This window comes from Natator depressus, chromosome 1, assembly GCF_965152275.1.
Source record: "Natator depressus isolate rNatDep1 chromosome 1, rNatDep2.hap1, whole genome shotgun sequence".
In the NCBI taxonomy this organism is placed as follows: Eukaryota; Metazoa; Chordata; order Testudines; family Cheloniidae; genus Natator; species Natator depressus.
In genome coordinates, this window is record NC_134234.1 from 328,948,252 (window position 1) to 328,968,189 (window position 19,938).

Consider the following 19,938-nt stretch of genomic DNA (forward strand, 5'->3'; position numbering starts at 1 on the left):
TATCTATCTGTGTGATTGATACAATATGAAATCCTGCTTCTCCTTTTGCTTCTGTTGACTGGCAAGTTGCAAACAGCATCCCTCTGAGTACCAAGACACTCTCTGCTCCGAGCAAATGATGCTTTTGAAGAGATAAGATCCAAGTTGAGCTCACTCCAATGCTAGCTTTAGACTCTGATCCCAGCAACTGCCTTCTCTCAGACACACTGTTTTGTTTGTTCCACATACAGTGTGTCTTAGAGACACTGGAGTGCACAGCAATGACCTCCACTCCAGTGTTAGGTTCATAACAGGATTGCTAGGTTAATAACAAATCTGTGTGCCCCAGAACGTTAATCCCAGACACCATTTCTTGATTAAAAGTTGAAGGTGGAATGAGAGTTGTATATGAACCTGTTAACTGGAACATCCCTGAAATATATGTTTGGTTACCGCAAAATTGTGAGACAGCCCAATTTTATAGACTTGGGGCTATTCATTATGGTTGGGGTCATGTACTGACTGAAGCAGTTGATTTATCTAGTGGCACCACACAATTGGGATGTAATCATTCACACACTAGAACCCATCTCAGCCGACGGGAAAGGATCCTGCAGAACTCACACTCAGCTAGAGTTTTCCAACTGTGCTATTTGTGATTCATATTTTTATATCACAACGGTAGCGCTTTTTATTTCCAATTTTTTTTAGTTCTAATTCACATGTTCACATCTGAGTTCTCCTGTGACTCTTCGTGCTAAAATGTGCTACACTTTTAAGAAAAATATGAAAATCAAAAATAAAATGAAAGCTTTGTATTTTTTTTCAGTGATACTCTGAAAATTCTAGGTGGTAAGTGATTTCTTATTCTTTTGATCCCACATCCCTAGAATTCACAAGTTCAGCAAAATAGCTGTGCTAAGAAGAGATTCCGTATCAGGTAAATCAGACCATGCGACTATACAAATAAAGTTGTTTTCACGATCTGCCTCTTTCACCAGTATTTGCTGCACCAAAAGCATATTACATTGAATACCTTAATATGTTGCTTATTTCTTTAAGCTCTATTCCCCAGTACAAGTAATTTCTAACCCTGTGTTTGAAATAGTTGAGATTTCAGCACATGCAGTAGAAAGGCTGTGACACTAACAGCTAGGCTGCAAATCAGGAGACTGTAGATAACACTCAAGTATATAAATTTCTGGAGAAAATGTAACACCAATGTAAGGAAATGTTCTCTTTTGCCACAAGAGGGCATTCTTATAAATCTTATATCTACTGAGCCAACGGTCCATTACTATAACCATGATTTACACTCTCACTAACCTATTACTCCAAGTCTTACAGCAAGTTACACTGAAGAACTTCATTCTGTTTTTGTTCTCCGCATGCATTTGACTTACATCAAGTTACAAGGCAGTACTATTTAGTTGTGATAGTAGTACACTGTGCTTCATAAATTACTGGTAAAGACAAGCAATGATGGGAAGTAAATAAGATTCCTCTTCAACATCTTTAGAAATAAGAGTACACCACACTAACAAAACTTGTGGCTCTTACGAATACAAGCAAACAGGCCACAAGTGAAAGCTAAGATCTTGCAATGTGCTGCTTTTAGAAGCAATAGGACATTTGTGAAACCAACGGAAATTATACATCACATTTTTCTTCTGCTTGTCAATGCTTAACTATATGAGTTTACTTTAATATTTCCTTAATATGCAAGAATATACAGCAGAAGCATGCTCCACATGGGAAATTGACTAATGCACAATGATTGTCATGTTCTCCTTAAATGGAAAACTCTGAATGCAATGACCTATTTAGAAACAGCTAATTAAGCAGATTTTTTTTAAATTACCTCTAGACAGTCATCATGAGTATAAGCTATAACTTAACAGAACACTTTTCTGTTTTCAGTCCCATTATTTTATATATATATATATATATATATATATATATATATATATATATATATATAAAACCTGTGTCAGTTACCAAACCCAAGACTGATTTCTCCCTATTCCTTAGGTCCAAATAAAAATTCTCCCAAAAATAATGGATCCATTTTGTCCATCAAGAGCCAACTACATTCCTGGGGTGGCGGTAATGCTCCGGCCTAATGCGTGCCTTCTTCTCTTGTGGGTTGGCGTACTTCCACTTGGACGGGGACATTTTCAGCTTTTTCCTCCTCTTATCCGTGCACCACACCTTTTCGCAATACTCCTCGACCCTCTGGAAGTTGCTGTACCCTATTAGCTGCAGAAATTCCTTGTACCACGGCTTCGATCCCTGAGGAATGCTACTCTGCACTGGGCATGGCATTTTGTGAGGTATGTCCTCCTCATAGTCTTTGTTGAACATTTCATCTACACGCTCTTCCTCCACTACCTCCAGCGTGATTTTTCTGACTGTATGAACAATGCTGTGTTCCACAGTCTGACAAAAATAGGTCCCGGCATCCAGCCTGTGCAGCCTTAAGAATAAGAGGCCAAGGTCCATTTTGACAATTCTGTCATCTGTCTTCACCTGAGAAATGAGCCAATGACACTGTATTATCAATGCAGTCACAGTAAGTACAAGATTAGTACTGCATTAGAAACAGCAGTGCAATCATTTTTAAATGTACTGTAGGGACTTGGCTACAAATTCAGCAGTGAGTATTTACAGGACACAAATCTAAGATGCTGTAACATGCCTTTTCCAAGGACATACAGGGTTACACTTATTGAAGGAGGGAGGAGGTTATGTGGTGACAGTACTGGCATAGGACATTAGGAACCTGGGTTCAATTTACTGGCCCGCTATAGGCCTTTTGTGTGAGAACTGGCAAGTCACTTCGTCTCTCTGTGCCTCGTTTCACTCTGGGAAAAATGGCACTTCCCTACACTACAGAGGTCTTGTGAGGATCAATACATTGAAAATTTTAACAGGGACCGTATAAGTAACTAAGATCGATAGCACTGATCACAACCTGTAAGGCCGATATCTGATGGTGGAATAAAGTTTTAAACTAGTATACAAAAGAATAACAAGAACTAATAGTTGGAAGTTGAAGCTAGACAATTCAAACTGGAAATAAGGTGCAAATTGATAACAGTGATAGACATTCGTCATTGGAATCATTTGCAAAGGGATGTGGTAGATTCTCCATTACTCTGAAATTTTAAAAGAAGATTGAAACGGACTCATGGGTGGTGCGTATAAGAAGCTGAGGGAGGCTAAGCCTCTCCTAAAAAGGCTGGCCATGCAGGAGGGCAAATGCTGTGGATGTGGCGTGGGTCACCTCCCTTTGGAGGCACGCTGGCCCACCACCTTCGGAGTGCTGGAGGCGAAGGTCCCCAGAAGCGTGCGGGGGGAGTCACTGTTACCCCAACTATTCTCTGCCCCAGGGCCCCGCTCCCACTCGGCTTCTTCCCTGAAGCCTACCCCACCCCCTGCTCGCTCCTCTCTGGCATGGAGAGGAGCGAGTGGCCAGTGGGCGGGAGAGGACCTTGGGGGGAGAGGAGCAAGCTGTGGGTGGGTGGGGGACCTTGAGGGAAGAAGCGGAGACGAGTGAGCGAGCGGGCAGGTGGGTGGGCCTCAGCAGAAGAGGCAAAGAGGAGACGTGGGTGGGGGGGCCTTAGGGGAGGAGGTAAAGAGGAGTGGGGGGCGGGCTCAAGGGAGGAGATGGGGTCTCGGGGGGGTGGGGCGACTGTCTGGGGACTGGTGGTCCCTCCACTTCTAGGGAGCTTCTGGCATGTGCATGTAAGCCTCCCCAAATGAAAGACTTGCGAGCCACTGGTGGATGCACTTCTAAAACCTATTCTCTCATTCGACAAACTGTGATTGATGCAGGAATCACTGAGTAAAATGCCATGGCCTGTTTATGCAGGAAGTCAGACTAGATAATCATAGTGTTCCCAATTGCCCTTAAAAATCTATGAATCTTTGTAAATTCCACCAACTGGTACCAGCTGTTTCACTGACGGCTCATTTACCCGTAAGATCCCTAATATGACCGACCCTTTTTATAAACATGGTATAACTAGAATTATATGGGAAATTACCTCCTCCTTCCTGGCTTCGTGGGCTCGCTGCACAAACCAGATCACTTTTGCTTGTAAAGTTCTAGGGGTACATTCCAGAAGAGTGCTGTTGTACTCTATTCCATATACTATCTGTTCTTCAGTCTTCTCCAGGGCTTCTCCTGTGAAAGAAAGTAAGATTCTTATTTATTTGCCAGTTGTGTAACTAAAATAAATGCTACCCTTTTCGTTAAGCACGTTTCCTTTGGGCTTTTTAAGAACTCCTTTGAGGTTCACCTTTAGAATGGAATCTGACCCATAGCCCTCCAGGTAGTGATTGAAATTTTGTACCTACTAATGGCCTTATCCTGTGAACTGTGGAGCACCCTCTGCTCCCACTCTCTCCAGGAGGAATGGAAGGCCTGGCTCACCTCAGGATCTCACAGGATCCAGCCCTAAGGTAAAGTAGCCTACCAAGGTACTGCATGTCAGGTGGTTGTGATTGTGCATGTGTCTGTAGGGCTTGGCCCTGCAAAGTGCTAAGCACTCTGGCATCCCTCCAGCAAAGTACATATACACGGGTTTAATTTTAAGTCAATGACACCAATAAGACTACTTACATGCTTGACAGTAAGCATGGGATAAATTATTTTGCAGGATTGGGATCAGATTTCTTAGTATGCTACATGATCAAACACTCAAAACCTATGAACATCTAAACTGTTTTGTATGGCGTGCCCAGAATTTGTACAGCTTAGAGCTGGTTGGGAATTTTTTGATGATAGGCTTTTTTTTCTTTTTAACTAAAAATGTTGATTCATCGAAACCAAACTGTCCACGAAACCAGGTCAGGTTTGATTAATTTTCTGTCAAGGAAAAAGATCCCAATTGTCAAAATGTTTCATTTCAACATTTTCAAAACAAAAATTTCTGGTTCAAAGCAACGTTGTGTTTCAAAATATGGCTAATTAGACTAAGAAAGTTTGGGGGTGGGGGGCGAGAGATCAAAATCAAAACAAAACATTCCAAAATTATCAAAACAAACTGTTTCAATTGATCCAAAATACAAAAGAAAAACACAATTTTTCAGACTGCAAGTATTTTTGAGATGTCAATTTTTTTCTTTACTCCAAGATAGGAAAAAATTTTGAACTCGCAAAAATATTCATGGGATGGAAAAACCATTCCCAGGCCAGCTCTACAGCAGATCTGTACAACACATGCACAGACAGTACAAGTGTATAGCTTTGCCATCCAAACGTTACTAAAAATTTCATTTGAATGTGACTAACCAAGAGTCAGTTGCAGGCTCCTATGTATAACGAAATACATGGCGGAACAGACAAAGGACGTGCTATAGTGGAACAGGGCAGCAGTCTTTCTAGTTCATTTTCTCATAGCACTATGAGAGGAGTGGAGTGTAGGGCGATTATTTTCCTGATACCAACTCCATCAGCCTGGGAATTAATAACCATTATGATTTCTCTCTCTCTTTATTTACATTTGCTGTGCTCTATTGTGAGGTTCCTAGTGTAGTTCTCAATCAAATCTATGATCTTCATTGCATGCAGTTTTGCAATTAAGTGTCACAGTGGGCCATAGATGTCCTTTATTTTTTTCCAGCAGAAATACATTAAGCTATCCTGCTGAAAATGCATGGTATGAAATGTCCAAGGGCAAACTTAACAAATATTTCATCTTGAAATATTTCCCTTTCAAATTCTAATCCATCCTGCGGAAAAATACATTTCAGCAAAAAATTCTCTGGAGAAACATCTGTCACAGAGAAACCCCTGATCTTTGATTCTTTTTCTTTAGATTTATTGGGCCTAATCTGGCGAGAATCTCAGCACACCCTGGCAGCTGCTACCTATCTACGTTTTTACACTGCCCACGGTAGCAGTAGTTGAAATTAATGGGATGTGAGAGCACTGAGCATGTTGCATGATTGGAGCTGCGGTTCAGGAGAGCATTTAAGCATGCATGCAAGTCCATCCCTATTTAGGACAGCACTTTAGCATGCTCCTAAGTCTCATTGAATCCAATGGGACTTAAGCACAGTACACGGTTTAGCACCATCTTGAATAGGAAAGCTTTCCTGCTTTGGGATCTTGGTCCTTACAGTGTGCTTCTAATGTCAAGGGTGTAAATCAGGAGTAATTCCACTGAAATCATGAGAGTTACATCAGTATAAAAACTGTGTAACTGAGGTCAGACTCAGCCCTTGATGTTTCTCCTGTGTAAAAGCCATGCTGTTTGCTCTAGGTATTCACTAGCATTCTGCTGCACTGTGTGTGGATTACCAATGAACTGCTGGCCAAAGCACTGCTGAGCTGCATTTCCATGTCGAACGTCTTGTCTGCGGAAACGTCTGGGGGAAAAAAATGGAATTGTTTTAAGAAATATGCTTCACTTGTGGACTGTTGACCTTTTACACAAAAGTTGGAATCATTAGAAATTCAGGGAACTAGATCTTCCTGCTGAAATATTGGCCAGCACTATCACTGTGTGGAGTTAAGTTCATACACCAGTATTGTTTTCTTCCACTTAAACTGAAGGTGCTCAGATGCCAGCAGAAGGAGACTTTCTGTAGAAATCTGATGTGTCTAAAAGAAAGTCTCAGACATGTACATTTGACTCAATCCATAGATACTGAAACCAGATACTTTGGACTAATACGGCGCTAGTTTAGGGGAAAGGAGACCAGAGGCAGCTGTAAGCTTTCTTTGTGTTCACCATTCTGGTCCCTGGCAAAATCTGGAGCCGCATGAAAGCTGCTGTATCTTGTAAACATTCTCTTCCTTTAACTATGCCCTGTATGCCAGAGCCCTAGAGGCCCTGTGATAGAAGCTGTTATAGCAGCTCAACAGTAACTGGGTATTCCCATAGGCAGGGGAATTCCTAAGTGGTTGAATTTACTGGCTGCAAGGTTGCTTTGAACTTTTACGCACGCGCGTGCGCGCACACACACACACACGACACTATTTAGCAGAAAAGTTGTTTTGAGTCTTTCACAGTTTACAATCTGTGTGGAGGGGTTTTTTTATTAGCTCTCTTATAACTCCTTTCATCTGAGGAACTTAAAATACTCTACAAACATCACTTTAGCCTCCCAATGCTCCTACATAATTGGTATTATAATTCCCATTTTACCAAAGGGGAAACTGAGGCACAGGAGGTGACTTGCCCTAGGCTATCTGTTGAGTCACTGGCAGAGCTGAGACAAGAACCCAGGAATCCTGGCTCCAACCACTAGACAATACTCTCTCAGTTTTTGAAAACAAGGTATTTACAAAACTATGGAAAATAAATGCAAATGCCTAACTCTCCGATGGATACCAACAAGAAGGATGTTATTATTTTAAACATTTTGTTCTCTGACCATAACGATAAATAAGATTAAAGCTAGCTGCTAAGAAAGAAAGTATCAGGAAGCTGAGTTTACCACCTTGTCAGATGCAGAATTTTGAGTCCTAAAATTTACAGTTGGAACTCAGGATCATTTTCCTATGTTTGCATAAAGAACAATTATACAGAACTATCAGTCTTGCATATGCAAGGCTGAACAGCTGATTAAAAGGAACAGACAACATGGCGAACCTCCTAGAGCACAATTATTTTTGTATTCATGTGTGTACCTTCTCTATACAATGTACAGCAGAAATAAGCCAAACCTAATGACTTTTTTCTTATTTAAATAATATCAGTAATTAATACAGTTCTTCCTGCCACCAGGACACAGGGGACCAAATCCTCAGTGGGTGTAAATCAGCACAGCTGCACTGACTTCATTAGAGTTCGACTGCTATACACCAGCTGAGGATCTGGCCAATGGAATACCATACGTGTTGAATTTTTAAGCTGGGGATGGGGAGGTGTTAGGGAAGTTGCTTTATGATGATGGAATCTAGGTAGGAGTTCTGATCCTATCATCACACATGGAGGAACCTGCTCTTGGTAGGTCTCAGAATTATATGGGGCAGATCAACTATTGTTCCAGGCTCTCTGCGGACTCCTGGAAGACATCTCACCGCTAATTATGCTGGGTTTATATTTTCAAGTTTTTCTTCACAGTCATGAGGACTAGAACCTTACGTTGTTTTTATTAAATGAAATCTGGAATTTTGTCATAATCATGTGACTTTTTTTATCTTGCCATGGTGGTTCTTACTTGGACATTAAGATGGCAGCTGCGCCTCTCGATACCCACAGTTAAGAGTCTGAGAAGGGTGAATAAAGCATCCTCTAGCAAGGCATATTTAGGACCCGGGGCAGCGGGGGGCATTTTTAAGGACTTGGATTCTCTAGTCCTAGGTGTGAATATACAAAGTGTTTCAGACATTGGCCTTGACTGTAAACTCTGTTATGAGCTCCATCAGTCTTTTCTGAGGCCTCTTTTTGGGTGAATAGGATATCAGAAGACATGAATTGTGCTCTGGCTCATGATAATCAGTGCATGGGCTAATGGCTAATGAAAGTCATGACCCTGCAGCACTTTCCTCTATTCATTGCCCCATTCAAGAGGCAAATCCATCTGTTTGGTGACATTTTGCTATTGTGAGTGACAGCTGTGGTAAGAGAAGCCTGACTGAAAGGCTAGGACAATGGTTCAGAAAAAATCTGAACATGTTAAAACAAGAATAATTTGAAATTGATGAAATAAAACACTTGTTTTAGTTCATTTAGTTTTAGTGGTTCCAAACATTTGCATCACCTGCAAACTTCTGATGAAATAAAAAACTTGTTTTAGTTCATCAGACCAATTGTTACAACATAAGAACATAAGAATGGCCACACTGGGTCAGACCAATCATCCATCTACCCCAATATCTTGTCTTCTGATGGTGACAAATGTGAGATGCTTCAAAGGAAATGAACAGAACAGGGCAATCATCAAGTGATCCATCCTGTCATCCAGTCAGAGCATTTGACAGTCAGAGGCTTAGGGACACTCGAAGCATGGGGTTGCATCCCTGACCATCTTGGCTAATAGCCACTGATGGATCTATCCTCCATGAACTTATCTAATTCTTTTTTGAATCCAGTTACAGTTTTGGCCTTCACAATATCCCTGTCAATGAGTTCCACAGGTTGACTATGCGTTGTGTGAAGAAGTACTTCCTTTTGTTTGTTTTAACCTGAGGCTTATTCATTTCATTGGGTGACCCTGGTTCTTGTGTTATGTGGAGGAGTAAATAACATTTCACTATTCACTTTCTCCACACCATTCATGATTTTGTAGACTTCTGGCATATCCCTCCTTAGATGCCTCCTTTCCAAGCTGAATAGTCCCTGTATTTCCTCATGTGGAAGCTGTTCCACAGCCTTAATAATTTTAATTACCCTTCTCTGTACCTTTTCCAATTCTAATATATCTTTTTTGAGGTGGGGCAACCAGAACTGCACACAGGATTGAAGGTGTAGGTGTACCATGGATTTATACAGTGGCATTTTGATATTTTCTGTTTTATTATCTATCCATTTCCTCGTGGTTCCAAACATTCTGTTAGCTTTTTTGACTGCCATTGCACATTGAGCAGATGTTTTCAGAAAACTATCCATGATGACTCCAAAGTCTCTTTCTTGAGTGGTAACAGCTACTTTAGAACCCATCATTTTGTATGTATAACTGGGATTATGTTTCCAATGTGCATTAATCTGAATTTATCAACAATGAATTTTGTGGCCTAGTCCCCTAGTTTTGTGGTATCCCTATGTAACTCTTTGCAGTCTACTTTGGACTTAACTATCTTGAGTAATTTTGCATCACCTGCAAACTTCGCAACCTCACTGCTTACCTCTTTTTCCAGATCATTTATGAATATGTTGAACAACAGTGGTCCCAGTATAAATCCTTCGGGACATCACTATTTAGCTTTCCATTGTGAAAACTGAGCATTTATTCCTACTCCTTGTTTGCTGTCTTTTTACCAATTATTGATCCATGAGAAGATCTCCCCTTTTATCCCATGACTGCTTAGTTTGCTTAAGAGCCTTTGGTGATGGACCTTGCAAAAGCTGTCTGAAAGTCCAAGTACACTATCCATGGGATAACCCTTGTCCACATGCTTGTTGACCTCTTCAAAGAATTCTAATAGATTGGTGAGGCATGATTTCCCTTTAAAAAAGCTGTGTTGACCCTTTCCCAACAAATCATGTTCTTCTATGTGTTTGATAATTATGTTCTTTACTATAGTTTCAACCAATTTGCCTGGTATTGAAATTAGGCTTACTGGTCTGTAATTGCCAGGATCACCTCTGGAGCCTTTTTTAAATATTGGCATTTGGTAGCTATTCTCCAGCCATCTGGTACAGAAGCTGTTTTAAGTAATAGGTGACTGAGACAGGGCACTCTACTCTCGGCAGTGCCTTCTGTCAGCTGGGTGTGGTGCTGCATCCTTTTCTCGTCCTGGAACTCCTGTAGGTTATTGGCCTCATTAGGTGGGTCTTCAGTAGCTCAGCCCTCTGGCCAAGTCACATTGTTGTAAAATGGATAAACTGCTTCTTGGGTATTTAAGTCCAAAATGAATATGAAGTAAAGTCATTCAATTCCCTGTCTCAAGATGGACTCAGCCTCTCCTTCCTGAGGATGCCTTCTCTCTTCTGCCCCTCTTGGGCTCCTTTAAGTTCAGACCTCTGCTCTCGCTTCTATAGGAAACTTATCCCCTTCTTCGGGATTAGTAAAGAGTCCCACCAGAACTGTAAGTCTATCCTCACCAGGGTCTTCAGTCATGTCTCTGGGTACCTTTAAATCCCTTTTATTGGACTTTTATACTAGTCATATCCCCTTTTTGGGGCTTAAGCCACTCCAGCATTGGCTGGTGGGGGGACCTGGACCTGCCCACTACTCTGGGTCCCAGCCCAGGGACCTCATATACAGCAGCCCCATACTGCTTCCTTCACTTTCATGCTGTTATTCCCTGGGCCTTTTCCCACATAGCCCCTTTCTCTTCACCCTGACCTCATGACTGAAGTTCTCAAATCTTCTTCCTTCTCACTTCATGCAAGTCCCACCAGAGCCCTTCTTCTGGTTCTCTTCTTGATTGCCTGTGACCAGTAACAAATACTGTTCCTTGCCCTTCTGGTCCCAGCCAGGACCTGACTTGCTCAGGCCTTGAAACTCCTTTTATATAAGCCTGCTGCATGCCGATTGGCTGCTTACCTTAAGCCTTTCTAGTCTAGCCTGGAAGACCCAGGCGGTGTGGTAGGACCATGAGGCCTCCAGCAGGGTGCCTCAAAAGGGTGGTACACACTGTCATAATTACATACCACGGTTAGTAGTTCTTCAATTTCATATTTGAATTCCTTCAGAACTCTTGGGTGAATACCATCTAGTCCTCATGACTTATTACTGTTTAATTTTTCAATTTGTTCCAAAACCTCCTCTACAGACATCTCAATCTGGGACAGTTCCTTAGATTTGTCACCTAAAAAGAATGGTTCAGGTGTGGGAATCTCCCTCACATCCTTTGGGCTTGCCTAATTATACTCTTATACTTGACATCCCAGAGTTTATGCTCCTTTCTATTTTCCTCAGTTGGATTTTACTTCCAATTTGTAAAGTATACATATGGGTATACATTTAATTTGAGCCCCTATTATCGTGTTTTTTAAAAGTGTCCATGCAGCTTGCAGGCACTTCACTCTTGTGACTGTTCCTTTTAATTTCCATTTAACTAGCTTCCTCATTTTTTGTTGTTTCCCCTTTCTGAAGTTAAATACTACTGTGGTGGGCTTCTTTGGTGTCCTTTTCACCCACCACCACAAGGATGTTAAATTTAAGTATATTATGGTCACTATGACTGAGCAGGTCAGCTATAATCACCTCTTGGACCAGATTCTTTGTTCTATTTAGGACTAAATCAAGAATCGCCTTTCCCCTCGTGGGTTCCAGGACTAGCTGCTCTAAGAAGCAGACATTAATGGTGTCTAGAAATTTTATTTGTACATCCTGTCCTGAAGTGACATTACCCAGTCAATATGGGGATAGTTGAAATCCCCCATTATTACTGAGATTTTTTATTTTTATAGCCTGTCTAATCTCCCTGAGCATTTCACAATCACCATCACCATCCTGGTCATGGAATTTATATCCACAGAGATTACATTGTACAGTTTGATTCATGTAAGATTGTTACAAATTTGACTCCATGTTTTCTTTCACATATAGTGCCACTCCCCCATCAGCATGATCTATTCTGTCATTACTATATATTTTGTACCCCTGAGTGTCATCATTCCACCAAGTTTCTGTCATTCCTATTATAGCAATATCCTTCTTTACCAGCCACTCATGTTCACTCATCTTAGTTTTTAATACCATGTTGACTTTGGGGTTAGCATTTAGGTCCTTATTCTACAAATCACTTAAACATCAATTTAACTTTAAACATATGCTTAATCCCATTTTAGGACTTAAACACATGCTTACAGTTAATCGCATGCTTAAGTGTTTTCTATAGGCATAGACTTACACATGTGCTTAAAAACAACAATGCACTCTAGTACAATGTTGAATTGGGGTTACCATGTAGTTATCATGGTTGTGGGATTAGAAGCCAGAACCTTTAGCTCTATAAACCTGGCTGAGTGCCTTTGTCACCAAACAATGCCTATGGTCATTCTTTCTTTATAACACTGAGGTCTGCTGAATTAGCAGGCTGCACTCTCTTCTAGTGCTGATAGCACCGGAGCTCCAAGAACAGAAGTACTGAGCAGCCAGAACAACCTGGCAGCAGTAACAACATTCTTTAGCAACATACTTAACAACATGTAGTAGCCTGCAGGTTTTCTATTTCATGTTTGTCTAAACACACTTCATGCCTTACACTCATTAAGTTTTAAAGGAGGGGTGGAATTAACTACCCAGACGTGGTTCTGCTTGAGTTTGCACTATTAATTATGACTGATTTTAAGATTCCAAACCCAACCCAAATATATGGTGTTCACTTCCATTCAATTAGGGCCAAATTCAAGCTGCTAGGCTAGCATTAGGACCAAATCAAGGCAGGGGAGTGCTGCATGAAAATGGCAGAGAGTGGCATGATGTCATTGGGGCTGCCAGAAACAAACACAATCATTCCACATGTGTTAGGGCATGATTGTTTACTGATGGTTTTTGCTGTGCCTTTGGTTACTCCCTAAGGCAGCCCTCCACCCACAAGGCAGGGGGAAGTTGGAGAACAGAGACATGGCTAACCCTAACTCAAACACACATCTTCTGGGGTGTTGAGTGCTGAGCTGGTCAACATCTCTACATGATTCCAGAATGCAGGCAGCCACCACAGACCTGCATCTTACCCAGAAGCATTGAAAGGTGGTGGTGGTGCAGGGTGAAGGGCTCCATACTCTCTACGGAGACCTACTTTTTCCAGCAGCCCAGTCTCTCCACCCTGAACCAGCTGGATAGTGAAGCAAAGTTGTTACTATCTGTTCAGTGACCTCCCACATGTGAAGTAAGTTTGTGGTCTCAAGTCCAGTTAATAGTGGACATCACAAAGCCTCCATTACCATAGCTAGCACTTAACAGCAGTGAATGGAGAGATTGAACTACTCTCTCCTCTCCAGAGACAGACTCTCCAGAATCTTGTTGAGGTGCATTAGCAAGACAGCATGAGGCTATCTGCACCACACAGTTCCTAGTTAAATAGATTAATCAGGAATCTCCAGGGCATTTATGTGATTAGATGAGTATCTAATTTGCAATATAATTATGATCATCCAATTCCTGCTTATACTGTAGGGAACAATGCTCACTGGCCCAGAATATAATGGATGATGTATGTGTTCCATCAATACTTTCCAGGACTGTATCAATCTGAGCCAGATTCTTCTCGTTTTAGGCAAGTGCGTGGTCTCCATTTACTCCATTGGGACTGCTTCCATGAGTTATGCAAGGAGGATCTGATACAATGTGTAGACATGTCATGGAATTCCTACTTAGCTTAACTTGGATCTTGCAAAGACAGAATGCTCTGATACGTTTTTTCTTTAGCTGGATCTTTTATGTCTATGAGGTATTCTATCCAAAAGACTGCGCTATCCAATTCTCTTCCCATATCTTTTCAAAAATCACAGAAGCATTCATTTTGCCTAGCGACAATTAGCAATGGGTTTGAGACTACCAAGCTTCCAGAGTCATGGGAGGACAAGCATGAGGTATCGTGGATGAAGAAAAACCATAGGCCTGTGTTTTGTTTTGTTTTTAAGAGAGCACTGGTGGATTTGGAGAGATCATGGACTGCGGTCATCATCACTGTTTTTTCAGCAGCCTCTCAGTACAAAAGGAACACATCTTTGCATTAATTCAAAGTAACCCTGTTGAAAATGGCCAAAGTTGTAGTTCTAATAAATATGAGCATGTTTTTGCAGAAGTAGCAATTAAAAGTAAATCAAGGAAAGGACTGTATCATAAATAATATGCCCTTTTGCTGACTTATGAAATAATCATTACAATATATTGATAGAGAGCTAGGCACTGTTTGAATATGTCTTAGAATGATATTTGGCTGTTAATATATTTGCTTTCTTTCTTTCTTTTTATAGGCTGTTGCATTATATAGTTCACCATCAAATACAATCCAAATAAATTATTGCACATTGTAGAGAATGAAGTCGTGTCTTCAAGCTGTAGCATTGGGAACATCAGACATTTGTTTAACACTCAGTGTGTCTAGCTCCTAAGAAGTGTGTGCACTTAACATCTGTGCATGTCAGCATGTTCATTTATCCTTCTGTATTCCCTATGGCTGGGTTAATAAATCATTAGCTAAAGTATATCATTGTTCAGTTATTTATACGAGGGGGAGAAAGAAAACCATTTCTGTTGCAATAGGAACTCTTTAAATAATGATTATGCAAAGAGGATTTCGCAGCAAAATACAGTTCTCACCTCTTTGCCTGCATTCCTGTGGGATAGTATCTAGAACAGGATATCCCATCCCAAGCACAGTAAGGATCTCTTGCTAGGCAGCAGTCAGTGCAGGCTGTGCCATACATGTCACACTGATGGAACTTCACTTGTGCTACGGCAGACTCAGATCCAACATACAGTTGTTGCTGTAGAAAATGTAGCACACACTGTTATGGACAGAGCATCTACTAGGAAAAGACAAGGTCATTTGCCACTTGAACTTTAGAAAATGCCAGCTTTACAGTTGCCCATGCATGCTTAATTCCCTTCTGCCCTCTTGGAGAGCTACCCTGTGCACTGTATGAGGCAGGTCATATAATTGTATGTGGTCATATAATTAAAGGACGCACATAATGCATATGCAGAAAAGGGCAGAATTAAGATTGCACAGGCAAGCTCAATTCTGGCATTTCCTAACTTTTGAGTGCTTGACTTTGAAAGTGCTTGACCTTAACATTCTTTTAATGTAGTTTTTCTGGATGTAATTTTCTAAGTGTTTAAAAAAGCAAACTGAAAAAACAGAAATTCCATCATGTGGAACCATAATAATCCCCTTTGTGGGTTATCAGCAGGATGTGGACCTATAGAGTCCCAGCACGGAGCTCTGGCACTCGAGCCAATTGAAAAACTGGCAGCAGATTTACGCTGTTATTATCTCTGTGGGCCAGCACAAGATGGGGATGAGACAAACTTTGCCAGAGGGTTTCACAGCTGTTTGAGAGACAACAAAGGAACGCTGAGACTCCGGACTCCTGGGTTCAATTCTAGGCTCCGTAGGGGAGTGTGTTCTAGTGGTTATAAACCCTTCTCTCTCTCTCCTCACTATACCTGTCTAACTCTGTTTCTACCCACTTCCTCCCTCTTCAGTTCCTGCTCCTATCCCCCCACTCCACTCCATTCCCCCCACCTCTGTTCCTATATTTTCTCTTCCCCCTAGCCCAGGGTCCTCCCCCACTTCCTCTTGCCTCTCTCCCCCATCTGGTCGAAGCTCCTGCGTCAGTCCCACTCCTCTGCTCCTATCCCCTGCCCAGCTCTTAACCTTTTTGCCTCATGCGCCTATCCCCTCCTCCCCTCTGCTCCTGCACCTGCCCCCATGTATGCTGCTATCCGCTCACCCTCCTCTGTTCTTGTCCATTCCTTTCCCCAGATCTCTGCTCCTGATGAGATCACAGCTACCTTCATCTGCTCCCCTCCCCGCAACCCTTACTCCTGCTCTCCTCCTTGCACCTCACCTCTCTGCACTCAAGTCAGGCTGCTTCCTCCTTCTTCTCCTTGCTGAGGGGTGCCAGAAAGATGTGTGTCGGGAGTGTCATTGAGAGCACACACACACTCACAAACAATCTTCCTGCTTTAAGTTCCGGTGCCAGGCATGACTGTGGACCATAGTCACTGGGAGGAGCAATAGCAGGGAAAGACCTGCTCAGCTCCTGCAGCTCTGGTGGAGCAAGTTCTCTTGCTCTGAGGGGTGGGGCATTGTATGGGGCTGAAGCATGCTCAGTGCAGTGGAATTTTCTGAGAATTACCAGCCAAACTCTAATAAGTCACTACTGAGCATGTGTGAACTGAGATTTTTTTCAAAGGCTCATAACTTGGCCATTCTGGGGTGTTTTTCATGGGATCTGCAAAAGGCACATCCCTGATGCCAGGGTGACCTCTGTGCCCAATTTTATGTCCCTGCTCCAAAACATGGAGATGCTAGAGCTTCTAAAAAAGAATTTCAAACCAATTTGTTACCATGGGTGAAACAATGTATTTTCCTCTTATTTCACACTCAGAAATAGCTGAAACTGCAAAGTTCATTTTTGCTGAAACTCTAAAGTCAGCCCGAGGCAAACACCCTGGCATGAAAAATTTCAGCCAAAGCAGGTAAAGTTTGGCAAAACTATAAGCAACTGAAAACAGGATATTACACTGGGAATTACTGGGCAACCGTAGGTGTTGCTACCTGCACCACCTATAACATATACACACGTGAGCGTATACAATGTGACAAAAATGTGAAATGCATATAAGAGCGAGATCATCTAATAGTGTGTGATATTTAAATGTGAACTCATTCACATTAGTTAATCACGCTCTGTTTCATTATGAAACATTCAGGTTTTCACTGCGATCTGTGGGGTTCATATTATCAATGCAAGTGGAAGATCAATCTGACTCATGAATTGCTGGCACAATAATCACAGCAGGGAATAACTTGAGGGAAAGAGGGACTAAGGAAAAATCTGTTGCTGATCAATGTAAAGTGATTGGCCACCGGAGCATGCAGATTTCCGGGCCAGGAGAGCCTCCTTTGTGCTGCCCACGTCCACGTTCAGTGGCCCCATGAGAGGGAGGGTTGGTCCTGATCTTGTTCAAACCAACCAGATTTCTGTTTATCAGGGAGAGAGGGGTCTCCCCCAACAGCCCTTTGTGGTGCTCAGCCCTTTCTGCCCCAGAAAGCCATGGACTCAGTTTAGAATTCCTCCCCCTAACCAGACGGACACCAATCATTTGAACTGATATTCAGCCATCCTCTATTAAAATGAAGATCTGGGGCCAGCTTGGACTGATATGGAGATTCCCAGCTGGGTCTTTTGTGCCCGATGAGAGAAAGAGCTAGGAGCATAATGAAGACTGCTTGAATCGTACCCTCTCTGGCAGACACTCAGAAACTGTGATTTAAATCATGCCCAACACTCTCTGGGGCCACTGAATATGAAGGTGCGGAGTACAAAGGAGGCTTCCTTACACTGAAATCTCCATGCTCCCTTTCTCAATCACTTCAAATTTATCAGCAACAAAGTCCCTGTCTCTCAAGCGATTCCTTGTGCGATTACTATGCCAGCAACTCTCGAATTAGATTGCTTTTCACTTGCTTTAAAATGGATGCTAATGTGAATGCCGCAGATTTATTCAGCAATGAAAAACCTAAATGTTTCATAAAAAGCAGAGCATGATTAACTATGAGTTTATATTAAAATATTAGCATATATTACTTGACCTGATCTTTTTATATACAGTACCCAGCTATATACAGTTTAGATCTTTGCCACATTTCAGTTACAGAGTCATGTTATTTTAAACACAGAAAAATACTTGCCCTCTTTGAAGATATTTCCATAGAAATAATAGGAACTGGCACCTGAAAAAAAAAAGAGATTAGTCCTTTGCTTTACATGGAAATCAAAAGAAATGCCTTGTTTATGATGACATTTAACAGAAAGAGTATTAGTATTTACTCAAGATATGAGGCTCTCCTCTCTATACCATGTGAAGTACCCTCATTTTCTCTAGGACTCTTTGTCAGAGTGAAGTAAATGAAGGAAATTGAGAACTATTATTTTTATAAAAAGTGATTTTTAAAAACTATACATTTTTAATTCAGAGAACAATATCAAACCTAATGGGAGCACGGCAGTCATGTCAAGTCCTGGTTTCACCGATCCCCTTTGTCTCACTTCAATATGACAAGCAGAGTGTTCTTAATACATGGCAGGCTGACTATAGATAAGATTAAATTATCAGGCATTCCAAATCGTGGCATTGCCCCTTTGTCTTTTTCTCAGACTTCCTGTGACACTGGCAGAACAGAGTCCTCATCGACGATACTGAGAACTTACACTGGGTCCCACTTATTGGTCCAAGCCCTGTAGTCCTAGCACTGTAGTGCCTCTGTGGGTAGGATTTCATTATATCTAGTTTGCTACACACCAAAAACTGTGATTTTTAATCAGGCAAAATTCTTATTGAATGCAAGAGGAAATTTTTCTAAGGAGGGACTCAAGATTTGGCCCAGAGCATAGACTGAATTTCTCTTTCTGGGCCCTGGTTTTTAGCTGGACCTTCACTAAATCTCCAGTAACCTGGGTGCAATTTTATGCTTGCAATTTAACCCATTTAGATGCTTAATTGACTATTTTTTAGGGAGGGATAAAATCAAGTAGTTAGTCTTCTTCCTATAAATTAGCCTAAAATCTTACAGGCTCTGTCTGAACATAAGACATTCTCATAAGCAAGTTAGGGGAATGTGGTCTAGATTAAACTGCACAACTGGTTGGAAAACCATGCTCAAATAGTTTGCTGTCAAACTGGGAGGACTTATTGCTTGGGGTCCCGCAGAGATCTGTCCTGGGTCCAGAACTATTCAACATTTTCATGAATGGTTTGAATAATGGCATTGGGCGTATGCTCATAAAATTTGTGGATGGCACCAAACTGGGAGGGGTTGCAAGTACTTTGGCGGGCTGGATTAGAATTCTAAATGACCTTTACAATTTGGAGTTGATGAAATTTAATAAAGACAAGTTAAAAGTACTACACTTAGGAAGGAAAAATCAAAAGTACAAATATAAAATGAGTAATAACTGGCTAGGCAGTAGTACTGCAGAAAAAGATCTGGGGGTTATAGCGGATCACAAATTGAATATGAGCCAACAATGTGATGCAGCTGTGAAAAAGGCTAATATAATTCTGCAGTGTATTAACAGAAGTATCATTATGTAAGACATAGGAGGTAATTGCCCTTCTAGTTTGCTTTGGTGATGCCTCAGCTGGAGTACTGAGTCCAGTTTCGGGCATCACACTTTAAGAAAGATGTGGACAAATAGGAGAGTCCATAGGAGAGCAACAAAGATGTTTAGAAAACCTGATATATGAGGAAAGAGTTAAAAAAAATTAGTATGTTTAGTCTTGAGAAAAGAAGACTGAAGTGGGATCCGATAACAATCTTCAAATATGTTAAGGGCTGTTATAAAGAGCCCTTTATCAATTGTTCTCCATGTCCACTGAAGATAGGACAAGAAGCAATTGACTTAATCTGCACCAAGGGAGATTTAGGTTAGATATTAGGAAAAACTCTCTAACTATAAGGGCAGTTAGATGCTGGATTAGGTACCAAGGGAGGCAGTGGAATCCAATCAATCAATAGAGGTTTTAAGAACAGGTTGGACGAACACCTCTCAGGGATGGTCTAGTTTTACTTGGGCCTGCCTTCGCAAGAGAGGATGGACTACATGACTTCTCGAGAACATTGCAGCTCTGCATTTCTGTGATTTAAAC

At 41.5% G+C, this 19,938-nt stretch overlaps 1 protein-coding gene across 1 annotated transcript in view; it reads right to left on the minus strand.

Moving 5' to 3' along the window:
* Positions 1-2,000: 2,000 nt before the first annotated feature.
* SEMA3E (semaphorin 3E) overlaps positions 2,001-19,938 on the minus strand; it is a 269,325-nt gene continuing 251,387 nt past the window's right edge. Inside the window, exons 14-18 of the mRNA XM_074942565.1 lie at positions 17,981-18,022; positions 14,878-15,044; positions 6,290-6,357; positions 4,029-4,168; positions 2,001-2,508 (exon numbers count right to left, since the gene is read on the minus strand). Coding sequence (XP_074798666.1) covers positions 2,056-2,508; positions 4,029-4,168; positions 6,290-6,357; positions 14,878-15,044; positions 17,981-18,022 — 870 coding nt within the window. The 3' untranslated portion in view covers positions 2,001-2,055. The remainder of the gene's footprint in view (positions 2,509-4,028; positions 4,169-6,289; positions 6,358-14,877; positions 15,045-17,980; positions 18,023-19,938) is intronic.